The sequence below is a fragment of the Equus asinus genome, chromosome 14 (assembly GCF_041296235.1).
Source record: "Equus asinus isolate D_3611 breed Donkey chromosome 14, EquAss-T2T_v2, whole genome shotgun sequence".
NCBI lineage: Eukaryota > Metazoa > Chordata > Mammalia > Perissodactyla > Equidae > Equus > Equus asinus.
The window spans coordinates 13,026,488-13,045,338 of NC_091803.1; the positions used below are offsets into that span (position 1 = coordinate 13,026,488).

Sequence of the window (18,851 nt, forward strand, 5' to 3'; positions counted from 1 at the left end):
TTTTGTTTTGAACTGTTTACCTTATTTACCAGTAAACTATAACCATCTTATGTTACTCTATATATGTATATGTATTTACATAAATATATATATATATTTATGTATGATTGCATGCATTTGCCATAATTTATTGAGGCACTATCTGATTTTGGGAACATAGGTTCATTTTTCCTTTACATTCTTCTGTGCTATTTGCTTCACCTCTCTGAATTTACCACCAACATTCCTACATTCCATATTTTTAAACATTCGCTGCCATTTCCTCTAGCATTCTTGTAAGTGTGCAGGTAATGACCAGAGAGGTCCTCATCTCTGATAGTTTAAGCAACCTCATCGAGGATGGAGGTAAGCACAGGTCCCTCAGTGCTGTTTGTGGCTGTGGTCCTGTGCCGACTCCCTTCTACTCTTACTATTGGTTGACAATTCCAAAGCAAAATGTCTGCTCTCTAGATGTCTGAGACATCCTCCTTGGAGGGGTCTTGAGGATGCTTTTCTGGGAATTCAGAACCAAGATCCGACTTTGGGCACAGCTTGAACTCTGGAAAGCATTAATGCTTTCCCACTTATTTTATTGTGAGCAAAATTTGAAACAAAATTTCTAGGGCTTTGGCTTGGATCTAAACTTTTATTAGCCCCTGAGGATAAGCTCCCTAATGGCAGGGACTTTTCTTGTTGGCCATGGTGTCCCTAGTGCTGGCATAGTGTCTACATGTACTACTCATTGAAAGAAGAAGTCAGAGTTGGCCAAATCTTCTGTTTCTGGACCAGAGGACCTCTGCGGTTCCTCCAAGCTCAGCAGTTCCCCGTCCTAAACTTCTTGACCATAAAACCACTAACTGTACTTCTCTTTGATTCATTTACTCATCAAATAGACGGAGAGTGCTTGTTGCTTGTCAGGGACTGGGTCAGGCAGTGAGAAATACAAACGTTAAAAAATGCCTAACATGAGGAATTTTGACAAATACACAAGTGTATGTGTATTTGACATATATACAAGCATATCCCATAGACATAAGTCTATGGAATACTTTTAATGCATCTATATGTGACCACTACCTGTCCAACATCCATAAGTCCATGTCAGCTGCCTCATTCAGACGCCACTGCTATCTTTTTCCTAATTCCCATATTATTTTAAGACATACCATGTATAACTATCCCATCATGTTCTCCAAAATATAAGGACTCTTTAAAAAGTACATGCAACAATACCATTATCACTTTCCCCAAATCCACAATATTTCTTTTTCTTTTTTGTGAAGTTGGATTTTATTTTTTATTTATTCATTTATTTACTGTATTGTGGTAACATTGGTTCACAACATTACATAAATTTCAGATGTACATCACTATATTTCAATTTCTGTGTAGATTACATCATGTTTGCCACCCAAAGACTAAGTACAATCCACCATCACACCTGTGCCTAATCACCCTTTTTGCCCTCGTCCCTCCTCCCTTCCCCTTTTGTAAGCACCAATCCAATCTCTGTTTCTATGTGATTGTTTGTTGTTTTTATCTTCTGCTTATGAGTGAGATCATATGCTATTTGGTTTTCTCCCTCTGACTTATTTTGCTTAGCATGATACCCTCAAGGTCCATCCATGTTGTCGCAAATGGCTAGATTTCATCTTTTCTTATGGCTGAGTAGTGTTCCTTTATGTATATTTACAACATCTTCTTTATCCATTTGTCTCTTGATGGACACTTAGGTTTCTTCCAAGTCTTGGCTATTGTGAATAATGCTGTAATGAACATAGGGGTGCATGTATCTTACACATTCATGTTTTCATGTTCTTTGGATAAATACCCAGCAGTGGAATAGCTGGATCGTATGGCAGTTCTATTCTTAGTTCTTTGAGGAATCTCCATACTGTTTTCCATAGTGGCTGCCCAGTCTGGACTCCCACCAGCAGTGTATGAGAGTTTCCTTCTCTCCACATCCTCTCTAACACTTACTGTTTCCTGTCTGGTTAATTATTGCCATTCTGACTGGAGTGAGGTGGTATCTCACTATAGTTTTGATTTTCCTTTCCCTGGTAGTTAATGATGAACATCTTTCCATGTGCCTGTTGGCCATGTATATATCTTCTTTGGAGAAATGTCTGTTCAGATGTTTTTGCCAATTTTTAATTGGGTTGTTGGGTTATTTTTGTTGAGATGTATGATTTCTTTATAGATTTTAGGGATTAACCCCTTATCAGATATATGGTTTGTAAATATCTTCTCCCAATTGTTAGGTTGTCTTTTCTTTTTTTTCATGGTTTCCTTTGCTGTGCAGAAGCTTTTTAGTTTGATGTAGTCCCATTTGTTTGTTTTTTCTACTGTTTCCCTGACCCAGTCAGACATAGTAATTAAAAGTATCCTGGTAAGGCTGATGTTGAAGAGCATGTTGCTTATGTTTTTGTCTAGAAGTTTAATAGTTACAGGCCTTACATTCAAGTCTTTAATCCATTGTGAGTTCATTTTTGTGCAAGGTGTAAGATAATGGTCTATTTCCATTCCTTTGTATGTGGCTGTCCAGTTTTCCTAAAACCATGTATTGAAGAGATTTTCCATTCTCTATTGTGTGTTTTGGCTCCCTTGTCAAAAATTAATTGTCCATATACGTGTTGGTTTATTTATGGGTTCTCAGTTCCATTCCATTGATATGCGTCTCTGTTTTTGTGCCAGTACCATGCTGTTTTTGGTACTATAGTTTTGTAGTGTATTTTGCAATCAGGCACTGTAATACCTCCAGCTTAGTTCTTTTTTCTCAGGATTCCTTTGGCTGTTCAGGCTCTTTTGTTCTTCCATATAAATTTTAGGATTCTTTGTTCTATTTCTGTGAAAAATGTTGGAACATTGATTGGGATTGCATTGAATCTGTAGATTGCTGTAGGAATTATGGTCGTTTTAACTATGGTAATTCTTCCAGACAAAGAGCACAGAGTATCTTTCCATTTCTTTGTTTCTTCTTCTATTTCTTTCAACAATGTTTTATAATTTTCAGTGTACAGACCTTTTACCTGCTTGGTTAAGTTTATTCCTTGATATTTTCTTCTTTTTGTTGCAGTTGTAAACCCGATTGTATTTCTAATTTCTTCTTCTGTTACTTCATTGTTGCTGTGTAGAAATCCAACCTATTTTTGTATGTTGATTTTGTATCCTGCAACTCTGCCATTCAATTTTTATTTCTAAAAGTTTTTTTGTGGATTCTTTAGGATTTTCTATGTATAATATCATGCAATCTGTAAATAGTGATGGTTTCACTTCTTCCTTTCCTATTTGGATCCCTTTTCTTTTGCCTTATTGCTTTGGCTAAGACATCTAATACTATGTTAAATAAGAGTGGTGAAAGTGGGCATTCTTGTCTGGTTCCTAGTCTTAGAAGGATAGCTTTTTGTTTTTCTCCATTGAGAATTATATTAGCTGTGGGTTTGTCATATACGGCCTGTATGATGTTCAGCTACTTTCTTTCCATCAGATTTTATTCACCGTTTTTTCATGAATGGATGCTGTACCTTGTCACATGCTTTCCCTGCATCTATTGAGATGATCATTTTATTTTTGTTCTTCATTTTGTTAATGTGGTGTATCACATTGGTTGATTTGCAAATGTTGAACCATCCCTGTATCCCTGTAATAAATCCCATATGATCAGGGTGTATGATCTTTTTAATGTACTGTCATATTCAATTTTCTGGTATTTTGTTGAGGATGTTTGCATTGATGTTCATCAGTGATATTGACTTGTAATTTCATCTTTGGGTTGTCCTTGTCTGGTTTTAGTATCAAGGTAGTGTTGACTTTGTAGAAGCAGTTAGGAACCTTCCCCACCTCTTCAATTTTTTGGAAGAATTTTAGAAGGATAGGTATTAAGTCTTCTTTGAATGTTTTGTAGAATTCACCAGGGAAAGCATCTGGTCCTTGACTTTTATTTTTTGGGAGGTTTTTGATTACTGTTTCAATCTCCTTACTGATGATTGTTCTATTAAAATTGTCTATTTTTTCTTGACTCAGTCTTGAAGGTTGTATGATTCTAAGAATTTATCCATTTCTTCTAGATTATCCAGTTTGTTGGTGTATAGCTTTTCACAGTGTTCTCTTATAATCTTTTGTATTTCTGCAGTATCTATTTTAATTTCTCCTCTTTAATTTTTGATTTTATTTATTAGATACTTCCCTCTTTTTCTCTTGGTGAGTCTAGCTATAGGTTTGTCAATTTAGTTTATTTTTTTTCAAAGAACCAGATGTTTTCCCTTGATTTTTCTTTTGTTCTTTTAGTCTCTGGTTTTAATTCTGCTCTCCTTCTACTGATTTTGGGCTTTGTTTGTTCTTCTTCTTCCGGTTCCTTTAGGTGCAATGTTAGATCGTTTGTTGAGGTAGGCCTGTATTGCTATAGACTTCCCTTTTACAACCACTTTTGCTGCTTCTCATAAGTTTTGGAATGCCATATTTTCATATTCATTTATCTCCAGATATTTTTTATTTGTCCTTTGATTTCTTCATTGATCCAATCATTATTTAGCAGCATTTTGTTTAATCCCTAAGTATTTATCTCTTTTCTGATTTCTTCCTGTAGTTGACTTCCTGTTTCATACTATTGTGGTCAGAAAAGATACTTGGTCTTATTTCAGTCGTCCTAAATTTAAAGAGACTTGTTTTGTGGCCTAGTATGCAATCAATCCTGGAGACTGTTCCATGTGCATTAAAAAAGAATGTGTATTCTGCAGTTTTGGGATGGAATGTTCTGTATATATCTGTGTAGTCCATCTGGTCTAATGTGTTATTTAAGACCAATGTTTCCCTATTGATCTTCTGTTTGTATGATCTGTCCATTGATGTAAGTGGAGTGTTAAAGTCCCCTGCTATTAATACATTACTGTCTATTTCTCCTTTTATGTCTGTTAATAATTGCTTTTATATATTTAGGTACTCCTATGTTGGGTGCATAGATATTAACAAGTGTTATATCCTCTTGTTGGGTTTTATCATTATGTAGTACCCTTCTTTGCCTCTTGTTACAGTTTTTGCTTTAAAGTGTATTCTGTCTAAGTATTGCTACCCCAGCTTTCTTTTCTTTGCCATTTGCGTGGAGTATATTTTTCCATCCCTTCACTTTCAGTTTGTGTGTGCTGTTAGGCCTGAAGTGTATCTCTTGTATGCAGCACATACATGGGTCTTGTTGTTCTATCCATTAAGCCACCTTATGCCTTTTGATTGGAAATCTAGTCCATTGACATTTACAGTAGCTGTTGATAAGTATGTACTTATTTCCATTTTGTTACCTTTTTTCCTGGGTGTTCTAGTTCTTCTCTATTCCTTTCTTCTTCTCTTGCTTTCTTCCCTTGTGGCTTGATGGCTTTCTTTAGTATTATGTTTAGGTTCCTTTCTCTTAATTTTTGTGTATTTATTATAGGCATCTGGTTTGTGATTACCATGAGGTTCACATACAACAACCTATGTATATAGCAATCTGTATTAAGTTGATGGTCTCTTTAGTTTGCACCTCTTGCCAAAAGCCCTAGTCTTTTACTCCCCTCATCCCACTTTTTATGTTTTTCATATCATATCTAACTTTTTTTTATGTGTGTGTCCATTACCCTCTTACCATGGAAATAGGTAATATTTGTACGTTTGTCTTTGATCTTCATATTAGGTTCATAGTTTGTTGATCTGCTACCTTTACCGTATTTTTGCCTTTACCAGTGAATTTATTGCTTTTTTTTGATAATTCTTCTTATTCCTATTTGTGATCTTCTCTTTCCCCCTTAAATAAGTATCTTTAGCATTTCTTGTAAAACTCATTTCTTGGTGATAACTCCTTTAATTTTTGCTTGTCTGGGAAACTCTTTATCTCTCCTTCCATTCTGAATGGTAACCTTTTGGGGTATCATATTCTTGGCCATAAGTTTTTTCCTTTCAGCACTTTATATATATCATGCCACTCCCTTCTACCCTGTCAGGCTTCTTCTGAGAAGTCAGCTGATAGCCTTATGGGTTTTCTTTCGTATGTCACTTGTGCCTTTCTCTTGTAGCTTTTAGGATTGTGTCTTTGTGTTTAATTCCTCACATTTTAATTATGATGTTTCTTGGTGTGGACCTCTTTGGTTGTGTCTTGTTTGGTGTTCTCTGTGCTTCCTGTACCTAGATGTCTGTTTCCTTCCTTAGGTTAGGAAATTTTTCAGCTATTATTTCTGCAAATAGATTCTCTGTTCCTTTGTCTCTCTCTCTCTTCTCCTTTTGAGACACCTATTATATGAATGTGAGCTCGCTTAATGTTGTAGCAGAGGTCCCTTACATTGTTCTTGTTCTTTTTAATACTCTTTTCTTTTATCTGTTCAGCTTTGGGGATATTCTCTAGTCTTCCAGCCAGCTCGTTGTTCCATTCTTCTGTATCATCTACTCTGTTTTCGAGTCCCTCTGGTGGTTTTCTCATTTCAAGTATTGTATTCTTCATTTATGACTGGTTCTTTTTTACATATTCCAGTTCTTTGTTGACGTTCTCACTGAGTTCATCCAACCTTCTCCAAAGATCAGTGAGCATTCTTATGACTTTTTGTTTGAACTCTTTGTCAGTTAGATTATTTATTTCTATTTCATTTAGTTCTTTTCCTGGGGTTTTGTGCTGTCCCCTTACTTGAAACATATTCCCTTGCTTCCTCATTTTGCCTCTTTCTCTGTGACTATGTAGTTTTGTGTCACCTATGTATTAGGTGAGTCAGTTACGTCTCCTGACCTTGGAGGGGTCTCCTTATGTAAGAGAAGCCTTATGAAGCCCAGCAGAGTGCTTCCCTCTAGCCACCAGTTCCAAATGTTCCAGGAGTGACACTTGTGTGGCCTATGTGTATCCTTCTGCTGTGGCAAGGTTGCTCTTATTGCAGATGCCCAGTGAGGCTAGGCTGTCCCCCAGGCTAGCTGGTTGTAATGCTCAGCTGCCTGTGGCTGCTATGGTCTCTGCAGTCATTTTATCAGGCAAGGGGAGACCCAGCACAGTTGCCTACAAGGTCTAATAGCACATTTCTGTTGCGGTTTTTCTGCTAAGTGAGTAGACCCCCAGTGTGGCTGGTTGCAAGGCTCAAGGGCTTACAATTGTGTAGACACCTGGCCTGCAAGGCTATTGTCAGCTCTCTTAGGACTGCAGCTGATTCGGGCTGGCCCCAGCCACATAGAACCCAATTGTTTCAGGCTTTGGAAGGTGCATCTGATCCCTATGTGGCTGTTTGAGAAATACGAATGTTCTGCAGCTGACTAGCCCCACTTCCCACAGGGCCACACACAACATCAGCACAGTCCTGTCCTGTGCACACAACCTGACCTCCTGAAGCAGAACCAGTTCCCACACTGCAGAGGCCCCACACACTCTACCTGTTCCTTATGCATGCCCCACCCCACAGAGGCAGATGCACTTGCCTGCCTGCAGATTATCCAGGCACCCAGTCAATGCAGGCCCACAAGTTGCCCAAAGGCTTGCTGTTGGATGTGGCCAGTGCCTTGTGTATGATGTTTGCCCTGGTGGAGTTGGATTAAATCAGTACTCTAGTAGGTGGAGGAGACCCTGGGCTAACAGGCCAATGGCGTTTTCCAGCATTTGTGTCAGCACATCTGTACTAGGCTGCAATGATGGCTGCTGCCAATGTGTCAGTCCCTGGAGAGGTCTCACCTTCCACCAAGATGCACTGAGAGCCTACTGGGGGGTCTCTTTTCACAAAAGGACTGTGTACCTTTCTTTCTGCTGATTTTAGGTTGTTCTCCAAAATGGGTGAATTTGTCTGTGGGCCCTTTAAGAGGTGGCCTTTTTTTCCTATGTCTTATAGCTTTTCTGGGGGTATTCCCTGTTGTTGTTAAGAGCCAGCAAAGCTAGATATTATGAGACTCGTCTTGATTGTGCTGAGTCTAATAGATGCTTATAGCAGTAACTCTCCCCTGCTCAGGTCCCCCACTCCTCCAGGGAAGGCTGCATACCTTAGGATTGCTCCCAGCAGGCCATGATGCCCCACAGCTTACAAATGTGGATTTTTTTCTCTGCATAAGGCATTTATGCCTCTTCAACCGCAGTCATGACTGTCCCTTGTTGTGAGGGTTCTATTTAACCAGTTTTCAGTTCTCTCTCAGGGCTAATTGTTCCAAGAATAGTTGTAAATTTGTTGTGTTTGTGGGATGAGGTGAGTTCAGAGTCTGCCTATGCCACCATCTTGACACCTCTACCACAAGTTTTCTTAATGTAGTCACATATTGAGGAATCAAATGAAATAAAAATAGGTCTAACCTTCAAGGAGTTTATGGCTTAGTGGAACAGAAAGATAAAGAAATCAGTGATTATACTATAGTAAAGTAGCATCATATGCCCATGTAAGTCTTCTGAAATGAGCTACTCTATGAGGAAGAAGGGAGAGAGAGAGAGAGGGAAGGGAGGAGAGAGGGAGGGGAAGGAAAATAAGGGAAGAGAAAGGAAAATAACGTTGTAAATAATGGGAGGCATTTCTCCTTCTTCCTTCCTGCATGTGCACATGACCAACATAAGTGACTGGAGGCAGAGACTTACTTTTCCTTGAATCACTCTCATCTCTTTTTGTGAACATCTCACCACCCTGAATGTAGTTTTCCTGTTTAAAGATAAATTTTCTTTTAAATGACATTCATCTCATCTCCTCAACAAGACTGAAAGCTACTATAGGGAAGAGGAATAGAAATGGTCTGTAACTTACAGTTCTTACAAAAAATATCCATAGCTGCATGTCAATGACTAGCCCACAACAGTATCCTGTGTACTACTGATTGAGGAGGCTAAGTGAGAATTCCAAACCTGTAGCTTTTGTGGTTTTTATGTTTCAATAACTTGCTTTCATCTACTTTTGTGGATCCAGGTTCAGTAAGGAGAACAAGGACAGCATAAATCCTTATATATACCTGCCTTTTGGAACCGGGCCCCGAAACTGCATTGGCATGAGATTTGCTCTGATGAACATGAAACTTGCTGTCGTCAGAGTGCTGCAGAACTTCTCCTTCAAACCTTGTAAAGAAACAGAGGTTGGACAGTCAAGTTTCTTCACAAATAACGTTTTATTGGGAGGGTTTTTTTTTTTATGTCAAGGGGTCTGTGTGCGTGTGTGTGTGTGTGTGCATGTGTGTGTATTCTATCCAAAGGTAAATTTATTCTATTAGCTGAAGAATCTATTTGGAGCCATCTGTGACCTTTAAGGCGCTTAGCTCTGTATTGCTAAGTCTGTGACTTTATAAGATCCAACTATAAAGATCATCTGGAGCCAATGCAGTTAGTGTGACAGGATTATGCCCAGTCCTTTGGACTTGAGTAAAATTTTAAATTTGGTTTCAAGTCCACTGGAAGGAAGGGAAAATCTTGCGCAGTTATTAAGTGCAGCGATCACCATGTCATGACTGCTGAAGGATGGTCTTCTCCGCCAAAACTTACAGAAGATTCATGACAGCAGTTCTCTACTGCTGTCTGTATAAGGAAATCACCACGGATCTTTAAAACTCCTGATGCTTAAGAAATCTCAGACTTTAAAATAATTCACCTAGAGTGTGGCTTAAAAGCACTCCTATTGTACCTTATGTGCAGGCAAGGTTGAGAATCACTAATTTAAATAATTTCTGCCAGATGTGAAAGACTCGCACAGTCTAGGTCCTTCCTACCTATTTGACCTCATATTCCAGGAGCCCTGCTCTAGTAAAACTGGGTGCCTTTTACATCCTAGTAATAATTCCATGAATGTTCTTCTCACTCTCCTCCTCATTCTGTTCTCATCCTTCAAGTCTTAGATGAATCCCAAAGCCCCTCTATGGGGGCCTTCCCATCTAGTCCAGAGCCCATTCTTTCCTCTGCTCTATCAGTTATTGCAGGCTGGTATCATTGGTCAGATCGCCTAACTTAATACTTTGTTATTCAACCATCCAGTTTGGTTTGTATGTTTTCTTTGTGTCTATGAATGTCTTTAACTCCTGCACCTCATTTATTCCCATCATAAACTTCCATTGGTGTCTTGTAGTCATTCAGCAAATGGTTAAGGAATAATTTGAAGTTTACTTAGAGCTGTTGGATACAAATTTTGAAAAATTTTAACTATAAAATTTTAACAAATGACATTTTTGTATGTGCGTTTGTGTGTATGTGTCTGCAGGGGAGAAGTATGCATACCATATATAATCATAAAATAACAAGGTTTTAAATTTATAGAAAGATACGGAATATCTCTTCTGAATACAGAAGAACTTTAGCCTTTGATTCCTAACAAATCAGGCCCTATAATAAGGTTTATTTCTAGGACTCATGCACGTAATGTGCAGCTCCTCCCCTTAAGTAGGCTCCCTGCAGGGGAGAGGATAGAGATGGATCCCATCTTATTTATGATTTTAGGGTAGCTGTGTGGCAATGCTGTAAGTATGACAAAAGAGATTCCATAAAGAGAGAAAGCAGATCTCTGGCACACCTGGGATGGTACAGACACTCCCTGTGAACTCCTAGTCACCCACAGACTGGCACTTCTTACTCTCCATGATACTTTGCTTACGCTTCAGTCAACTGAGTCCCAAAGCCGATTCTGCTGCTGGCCTCCCCAACACTTAAGGAGTGACTGGGTGAGAAAGGGGTGAAAACTATCAGTGAAAGTACTGTATTTCAGAAGTTCACCATTTGCACTCTTCAAGTGATCCAAGAGATGTTGGAGAGCAGGAATAATATTCTAAAGAACCTTTCCAGTCATGAAACTGGATGGCTTCCACTGGGAGAGGTGACTGAATTCTAGAAGTTGAGGATGAAGCAATATAATTAAAATGTGTAATAACACTCTGGATCACCTGATAAGTCCATCATAGACAAAATTAATTCTATATGGCTTTTCAAAAAAGTTTCCTATAATCCATAAGAATCTGGTTTTAATTGTAGAAGTTCATACTTTTTACTTAAAATTTAAATCAAAAAGGAATACAAGCCAACATGAATTTGTCTCCATCCTGGTCCAGAATGGGTGCTCCATAGATATTTTCTTGAATAAATGGATGGATGGATGAATGCTTTTGCTATTTGGTCTTGATGCAACTTACAGACTAAATATAAAGAATTAAAGTTATGTGATGTTAAAAGTAGTTTATATGTTTGTAAAACATTGTCGTTCTTTATGTGTCTTGTCTACTTTGTTCTGTTATTGGCAGTGCTTCCTCAATCAGTTCTCATATGCTTGTTTGTTGCAGATACCCATAAAATTAGGCACTGAAGCAATTGTGAAACCACAAAAGCCCATTGTTCTAAAAGTTGAGCCCAGAGATGGGACCGTGACTGGAGCCTGACTTTCCCTAAGGACTTCCACTGTTCTTCAAGGAAGCTGTATCCCAGAACACCAGAGATCTTAATTTACTTTGTGAATACAATTCAGAATGAAGGTGGGCTTAACCTACTGCATGTGATGGATGCCTGAGGATTCTTACGTTTATTGATTTTCCAAGTGTCTATGTAGAGTATTACATGTTATGTGATATGAAGCAGGGGACAAGTGAGTGCCGGGTATGTGAACTCAGCTTGTCTGGTTCTTGCAGGATGATCTCCATCCTCCCACACTTAGTACTATCTACTTCTGCTGAACACTGATCGAGAATAAAATTTCTCAACAATTTTATCAACAATTTTAATGAACACAATGATTAGTGTGGTGACTGTAGTAGAGACATTTATATCACACATTCATTTTGAATATTTTATAAAATATTATATTGAGCAAATCAATAAACTTCTCCTTACAAAAGTACTTTTTGATGCCTTCTTGCACGTTAGGGGAAATCTATAGAACTGAATCAGTGAGAGTCAGTGACTAAACGTTTTTAACCATCACAATGACTGAGTGGGTGGGCACTTTTCAGAGCTTTCATTTGATATATTAAGACAGGTGAGAGTTAATCTACTGTGATTTTGCCTGTTTCTTAGAAAGTGTATTCATACTTTAGTGCTCCCATTTTTGGAGTGCGTATTTTTTGTAATACTCAAATGAGGCACTCATTATTATAATATTAGCTTTGATTTAGTTTTCATCTCATCTCCCCTGACGTTTCTGAAAGGTAGGAAAGATGTTTTATTATATGTGTTTATACTCCTTCCTCAGCTCCCAACTGTCTTAATACAATGGAGATCAGATTAAAAAAAAAATGATTGATTGATCATTGGTTGGGCAGACAGGCTACAAATTTCATCAGTTTTGTTTGGTTTCAGAAGCTACATAAGTTTTTCCTTTTCCTTTTCTGCCACTTCCCTTTAATTTCCATCCCTTCCCTCTTTCTTTCCTGGATAATTCTGTCCTAAAGCCAATATGTGGGGAACAGCAAGGTGGGCAGCCATATTCTTATGGGCATGAAGAGAAGGGAGTCACAATGGCTCCATGTCTGAGACAAAGTAGGATAGTGAGAGCGTCCACATGAAGGGGCAGCCTGTGTTGGGTTTGGGAGCCCAAGAAAGGTGAGAAGGGGTTCCATGTAGAAGAGTGGCCTGGGTAGAGCAACCAGAGCCTAAACTGGTGTGCAGAAGCCTAGTAGGATGAGGAGGGCATCAGTGAGTAGAAAGGGATTGATCACATAAAGGGGGATTGATCAAATAAGTCAATATATTAAGGATGATGGGAGCCAGGTTTCAAACTGTTGGGAAGGAAGTCACTGATAAGGAGAGAAAATGCAATGAACCCTGTGGAGTCATAGATTTGAACTTAATGTATCAGTGTAAATTCATTCTTTCTATATAGTAGATGGTTGATAGATAGATAGATGTGTGGCTGTGTTGTGTATGTAGATATAAAAACACATGATCTCTACTTGTCTCCACTGTTAGAGCTTAGAAGCAATGACATCCTAACAGAAATAAGCATACCTAGTGCCCAGATCTTGGTTTAAACATGCCATTTTCCACTAAAAGGAGCCATGGCTCCTTGGAGAAATGGCTGACTCCAGGGCTGGGACTGGGAAAGTACAAGATGAACCTGGAACATCTTGTTGTACTAGAAAGCAAGAGAATGCTAAACAGGGAGGGGGCATGTCAACAGGACACAGAAGCCAGCCTGTGGGGTTTCTAATGACCAAATCAGGAACAATTCGACCATCATAATAGAAAGACGGTAAGACATGATGACCCATTGAATAAACTAAAAAACTAAGTAAAGAAATAAAACGTATATATATATATATATATATATGGATAAATTGCAGTTTGATGAGTATATTTACACAGTTTCAAAGTGCTGTTGCTCCAAATTCCAGTTAATTACAAGGGAAAAGGATAGCTTCACAGTGGAGAAACCTGGTGGACACCCCCTTAACCAAATGATAAGAGAGAGCATCACCAGAAACAGGATAAATTGACTGCATCACCTGATGGCTCACAGTAAGAAGACCTCAGTGTTACCTCTGTAATAGTCCTGCCAAGGAGACAAACCTGAAATAAATCCTGAAACAGTCAAGGAAACCCAAACTGAGGAATATCTACTCCTGGTTTCTCATTGATGTGTAATCTTCAAAAGAGTTACGGTTGTGAAAGCTAAAGACTGATGAAATGTTCCAGATCGAAGGGAGTATAGAGAGGTGACACTAACAACAAGTGGGCTGGGCCCTTCTGCTGTACAGGACATTATTGGGACAACTGGGAGGATTCGATGGGGTCAGAGGGTTAGATGGCAGTAACGTAGTGGCATTAACTTCTTGACTTGGATGGTCATATTGAGGTAAAATAGGGAAATATCCTTGTTTGTAGAAACTACAGGGTTTATGGAGTATCAGGTCAGAAATTTACACTGAGATGGTTCAGAAAAATAGTTCTTGGAACAGACTCTTCTGTAAGTGTTTCATCGTTTGCTGGGAAAGAGCCACAACAATACTTTTTGGCTTACACAGCTCTCTCCCCTCACCTTAGTATTACTTGTGTTATTTTAATGTAAGTAGAGTGCACCACACAGTGATTGAGAAATGGGGGGCTCCGAAGCTGGAGCTCTTGGGTTTTGAATCCAAGCTCAGTCCAGGGCTGAGTCTGGACCAAGCAGTGGTTTTTGGAAAATGCTTGCAACTTCCAGGTGAAGTGGCTTTAGTTTGGCCAATGGTGATTCTCTAGAGAATGGGGAAGCTGTGAGGTAGCAACAGCCAGCACTCCCAGCAACTGTGGATGGGTGCGCAGCCTAGTCAAAGGGATCTGGTGCCTTCCAACACTACATACGCTTACAAGTAAAACCTTGAACACGTTACTAATACCTTTGTACCTTAGGACTTAGTGCCTCAGAGTCCCTATCTGCCAAATATGGGGATAACAAAGCACCTATCTCAAGTGATGATGGAATCAGATGATGTGTGTGAAGTATTTAGGACACAGATCACTGAGCATGATGTGAACACTTAATAAATATCAGCTATTATTTCATCAAAATATCCTCGGTCCTCAGGAAACCAATATTGGTTTTGAAATTTGGGCTCCAGCATTATCAACTCCAGCTTCATCAACTATTTTAGAAAATAAATACACACATCTCTCACTGAGGTTTAAGTATGAAATCATTGGTTTCAGAGCTGATGCTGTTCAATAAGTTCCCTAAGAACAACAATATAAACATCCCCATTCTAGGAGTACGTTTGTCATCAGAACTAAGCATGGGCAACCTTGAGGCAGATGCGCTGGAGTGACTTGAGGGAAACACTCCCACTGCATTCATGTGGGCAGTCTCCTTCTTTCCCTTAGGATTACTTTTCTGGTCCCAGAGTTCTGACAAGTCTTTCTGTCATGTCCAGGCTGTGTAGTGTCGAGGATACATGAAAAGCTAGAGTGAGACAGGTTTATCCCTTAAGGGCTCAAAGATAGGCAGGACTGAGGAATTGTTGTGTTAACATTGGTTGATTCAGGGATTCACTTCCTCTCTTGTGACAGACTGGCTGAGAACGTCTGCAGAGTGGGTGATTATCTATGGGACTGGAAGGCCCTCAGTTGGGTATCTGAATTTCCATATTCACCTCTTTAGGCCAAGAAGTGTCTTCTCCATGGAATCTTGTTTGAAAATGCAAAATATATTTCTAAGTGTCATAGTGTAAGTCTGTCTGTCTGTATATATCATTCTATCTATATCTCTCAATAGTCTATCTATATTTACCTATTTACATATATATCATTTACATCTATCTATCCATCTATCATCCATCTATATCTACTTTGCATCTATCCACACCTACATGCATCAATATCCATCTATTTATCTATCATCTGTCTACATTCATCCAACTATATCCATCATCTACCTATCTCTATTGATGAATCTATGTCTATCTATTATCATCATCTATGTATCTATATAGAAAGACAGAAATGTTTGAGGAGACCCAGGGATTCCAGCCCCTAGCTGTTTGAGTCTTTCCAGCCAGATATGTGAAGAGAGCCTTGGGATGACCCTCACTCCACCCCATCTATAACCATATGAGAGAGGCCGAGGGAGAGCTGCCCAGCTGAGTCCAGCTGCTCCATATTCAGGAGCAAAATAAAAGACCATTACTATTTACTCTTTTGGGGTAGTCTATTATGCTACAACACACAAGTGGAACATCCATCCATTTCAGATAGAGTAAGATGTATAGGACCCAGAAGAGAGATGAAAACTGAAGGAAATTGGAGAAAATAGTAAACTTTTAAGTCACTATGAATTACTGGAAGCAGAATGGGGTAGTTGCTCAGCTCAGAGGGAGGAGTGTTAAGGTCTAAGCATGGCTGAGTCTTGGGGTCACATGGTTCGGGAGAACTGAATTTATTGACCACCTACCATGTGCTGGGTCTACTTGACACCATGCCTTTGTGTTACCACAATATACCTCTCAGTAGGGCACACTGTGGTTGTAGGCTGTGGTAGCCAGTTTTCAAAAGTACCCTCAATGATTATTTCCTCCTGGAATTCACACCTTTACATAGTCTCCTCCCACATGAATAGAGTTGACCTTTGAATCCACTAGGATATTTTGGGCATGGTGGTGTGGGTCTTCTGTGGCTGAGTCATAAGAGACATGGACACTTCTATCTTGTTCTCTCTTGGATCACTCACTCTGGGATAAGCCAACTGCCATGTTGTGAGGACACACAAGTTTCCACTTGGCAAAGAAATGAGACATTCTTCCACAGTCAGTACTGACTTTCCTGGCCCATGAGTGAGCCTCCTTTTAATAGGTTATCTAGTCCAGTCCAGTTTTCAGATGATGGCAGCCCCAGACAACAGCTTGGCTGCAACCTCATCAGAGACTCTGAGCCAGAACCACTCAACTAAGCTACTTATGAATTCCTCACCTACAGAATCTGAGATAATAAAATTGTTGTTTTAAGCCACTAAGCTTTAGGGTAATTTGTTATAGAAAAAACTGTAACTAATACAGAGACAAAGGAACTGAGACATCATCTCGGATGGCTGCAGCAGAGAACTCGGAAGACTCTCCAGTGGCATGACTGTCAGCTGGACTTTCTGGGCAAGGGAAGGAGTTGGTGTTAGTGGTGGTGGTGGTGGTGTGAGTGTGTGTGCTTGTGTGTGTACATGGGTGTATGTAAACACATATGAAAGAGTAGGGATCCAGCAGTTTTCCTGAGGGAAAGTAAAGATTACTGCTGCTAATAAGATGTAGTGGTTGACGAGGCACTAGGTTGGCTGGATCCATTAACACACTCTACTATTTGCAAGCTGGGGGATCTAGTTATTTAACTTCGGTGAGCCTCAGTTCCCTCTTCTCTGAAGAAATAATGATAAGATCACCTATGTTTGGGACGTTTAAGAAAGTTAAGAAAATTGAGAGCCTGAGAATGATTCCAGGCATATGGTGAACCAAAAACTGTGCTGCCCATTGTTATAAAGATTTATATTTATGAGCTGCAGAATTGATGAAAGCAGCAGCATGTGCCACAGATCAATTTGCTGGAGAGGAAATTTGCTGAATGACTTACTCACTGGATTCCTGAGGATCTTTCTGAGGTTTCAGTTTTTCTCCCACCCCCAACCTCTGCTGTGTTGCACTGAGATGTGAAGAAGTGGGTTTTCCTGTAAAAACACTTTCATATTTTTATTCTGGACTTATGTCCTGACCTGATGTCTGCCCCATCCCCTTCACTGTCCCTTTCTTTGGCCCAGCCTGCTGCCCCTATTTAATGGGCATAATGGTGAATTTGTGGGCTTTCCCTTAAACCCAAAGGATTGTATTCTCTGTTTTTGTGTATTTATGTCTCTGTCTCTGGCAGAAAAATGACATTGACAGAATATCTTATGTGTTAATGTCTTACAGTTTTGGTGAATTGACTTACCTTGTATTAACTTCAGTTGAAGGATCAGAAGCATGCACTGGCCCTAAAACCAGCTGCTTCAGGTGCCGTATTTGCCCAAAACTTTACCCTCCCTATACCAAGGACTTGCAAGTGTCTTATATCATTGCACACCATGACTCTCGTGTTGTTCCATGAGCGCTGGTACCAATGATTAATTAATTAGTCTATTTACAGAGTGATGTGACCTCTGCACCCTCCATCTTACTAAAATTTGAAAATAGTTGTGCAAAATAGAGATGATTCCTTCATTCATGTATTCATTCAGAAATCACCATCCAGCCATAGCACTCTCAGCCCTCAGGAATAGAGATATGAATAAATTGAAGTTCCTACCAGGAAGATCTCATAATTTAGTTGGAGAGACGGTAACACAATTGTACAATCAGTGTGCCCCTAGACACACTCTGCTCCGGTCCATGAGGGAAGGAGAAGGCATTTGCATTAATTTACTATGGCTGCCATAGCAAAGTCTGACAGATTGAGTGGCTTAATCAACAGAAATTTATTCTCTCACAATTCTAGAGGCTGGAATTCCAAGATCAAGGTGTCAGCAGGGTTGATTCCTTCTGAGGCCTCTCTGAGTCTCTCGTGTATGCCCATCTTCTCCCTGGTCTTCACATGGTCTTCCCTCTGTTCATGTCTGTGTCTTAATCTCCTCTTTTTATAAGAACTCCAGACAAATTGGATTAGGACCAACCTAAATATGACTTCATTTAATCTTACTTTCCTCTTTAAAGATCTTATTTTCCAACTGTGGTCACATTCTGAGGTGCTGGAGGTTAGGACTTCAATATATAATTTGGAGGGGACACATTTCAACCTATAATATGATTTGAGAAGGGAGCCCATGGGTCTGCAGGTGGCTGTCACAGGAAGGCTAAGAGGACCCAAAGCAGTGAATGTGTACTCTCATCAAGGCTGGGTGGAGGGTGGTACTGGTACTTGGGTGCCAGCAAGAAGGGCCCAGGTTAGCAGGGGTGACTCTCAGGCCTGATAGGACCATGAATGCAGCAGTTAATACTAGAAGACCCTCTTCAGAGCCAGGGCATGGAGCAACTGTCACCTGCAAGGCCCAGGGCAGGAGGAGGGTCTGAGCCCACTTTCCCATTCCCATAAGTTATACCCACAAACATCCTGACCTCATCCTAACAGGAACAGGGGAACAGGGGGGCAAATCGGAAAAAACAAACTCAGACAATCTCGTTACCCAAATGAGATCGACAAGTTCTTTTCTGGTAACAAGAAATTCTCCCACCCCAACCCCACCCCAGGTAGGGTCCCATGGGGAAGATGCTCTCAGTTATGAAAAGCTAAAATACTACATTTTATTTGAGCATCTGTGTGAAGTTTCAAAAGCACCGTATGTCTCATTTCTACAGTTGTTACCATAACACAGTTGATTGACAAACGAAGATCAAATAGAAGATTCAGAGAGTTGAATGGAGTCTCAGTGTTGGAGTACAAGCTTTTAATTCTACAGATGTCTCATTTAATACTCCTAATAGCCCACTGAGGAAACTGAGGCCCAGAGAGATTAATGAGTTGCCCAAGG

At 39.7% G+C, this 18,851-nt stretch overlaps 1 protein-coding gene across 1 annotated transcript in view; it reads left to right on the forward strand.

Annotated features, from left to right (window-relative positions):
* LOC123276766 (cytochrome P450 3A12) overlaps positions 1 to 11,744 on the forward strand; it is a 54,329-nt gene extending 42,585 nt beyond the window's left edge. Inside the window, exons 12-13 of the mRNA XM_070484307.1 lie at positions 8,850 to 9,012; positions 11,194 to 11,744. Of these exons, the coding sequence (XP_070340408.1) occupies positions 8,850 to 9,012; positions 11,194 to 11,289 (259 nt within the window). The 3' untranslated portion in view covers positions 11,290 to 11,744. The remainder of the gene's footprint in view (positions 1 to 8,849; positions 9,013 to 11,193) is intronic.
* The last annotated feature ends 7,107 nt before the right edge of the window (positions 11,745 to 18,851 follow it).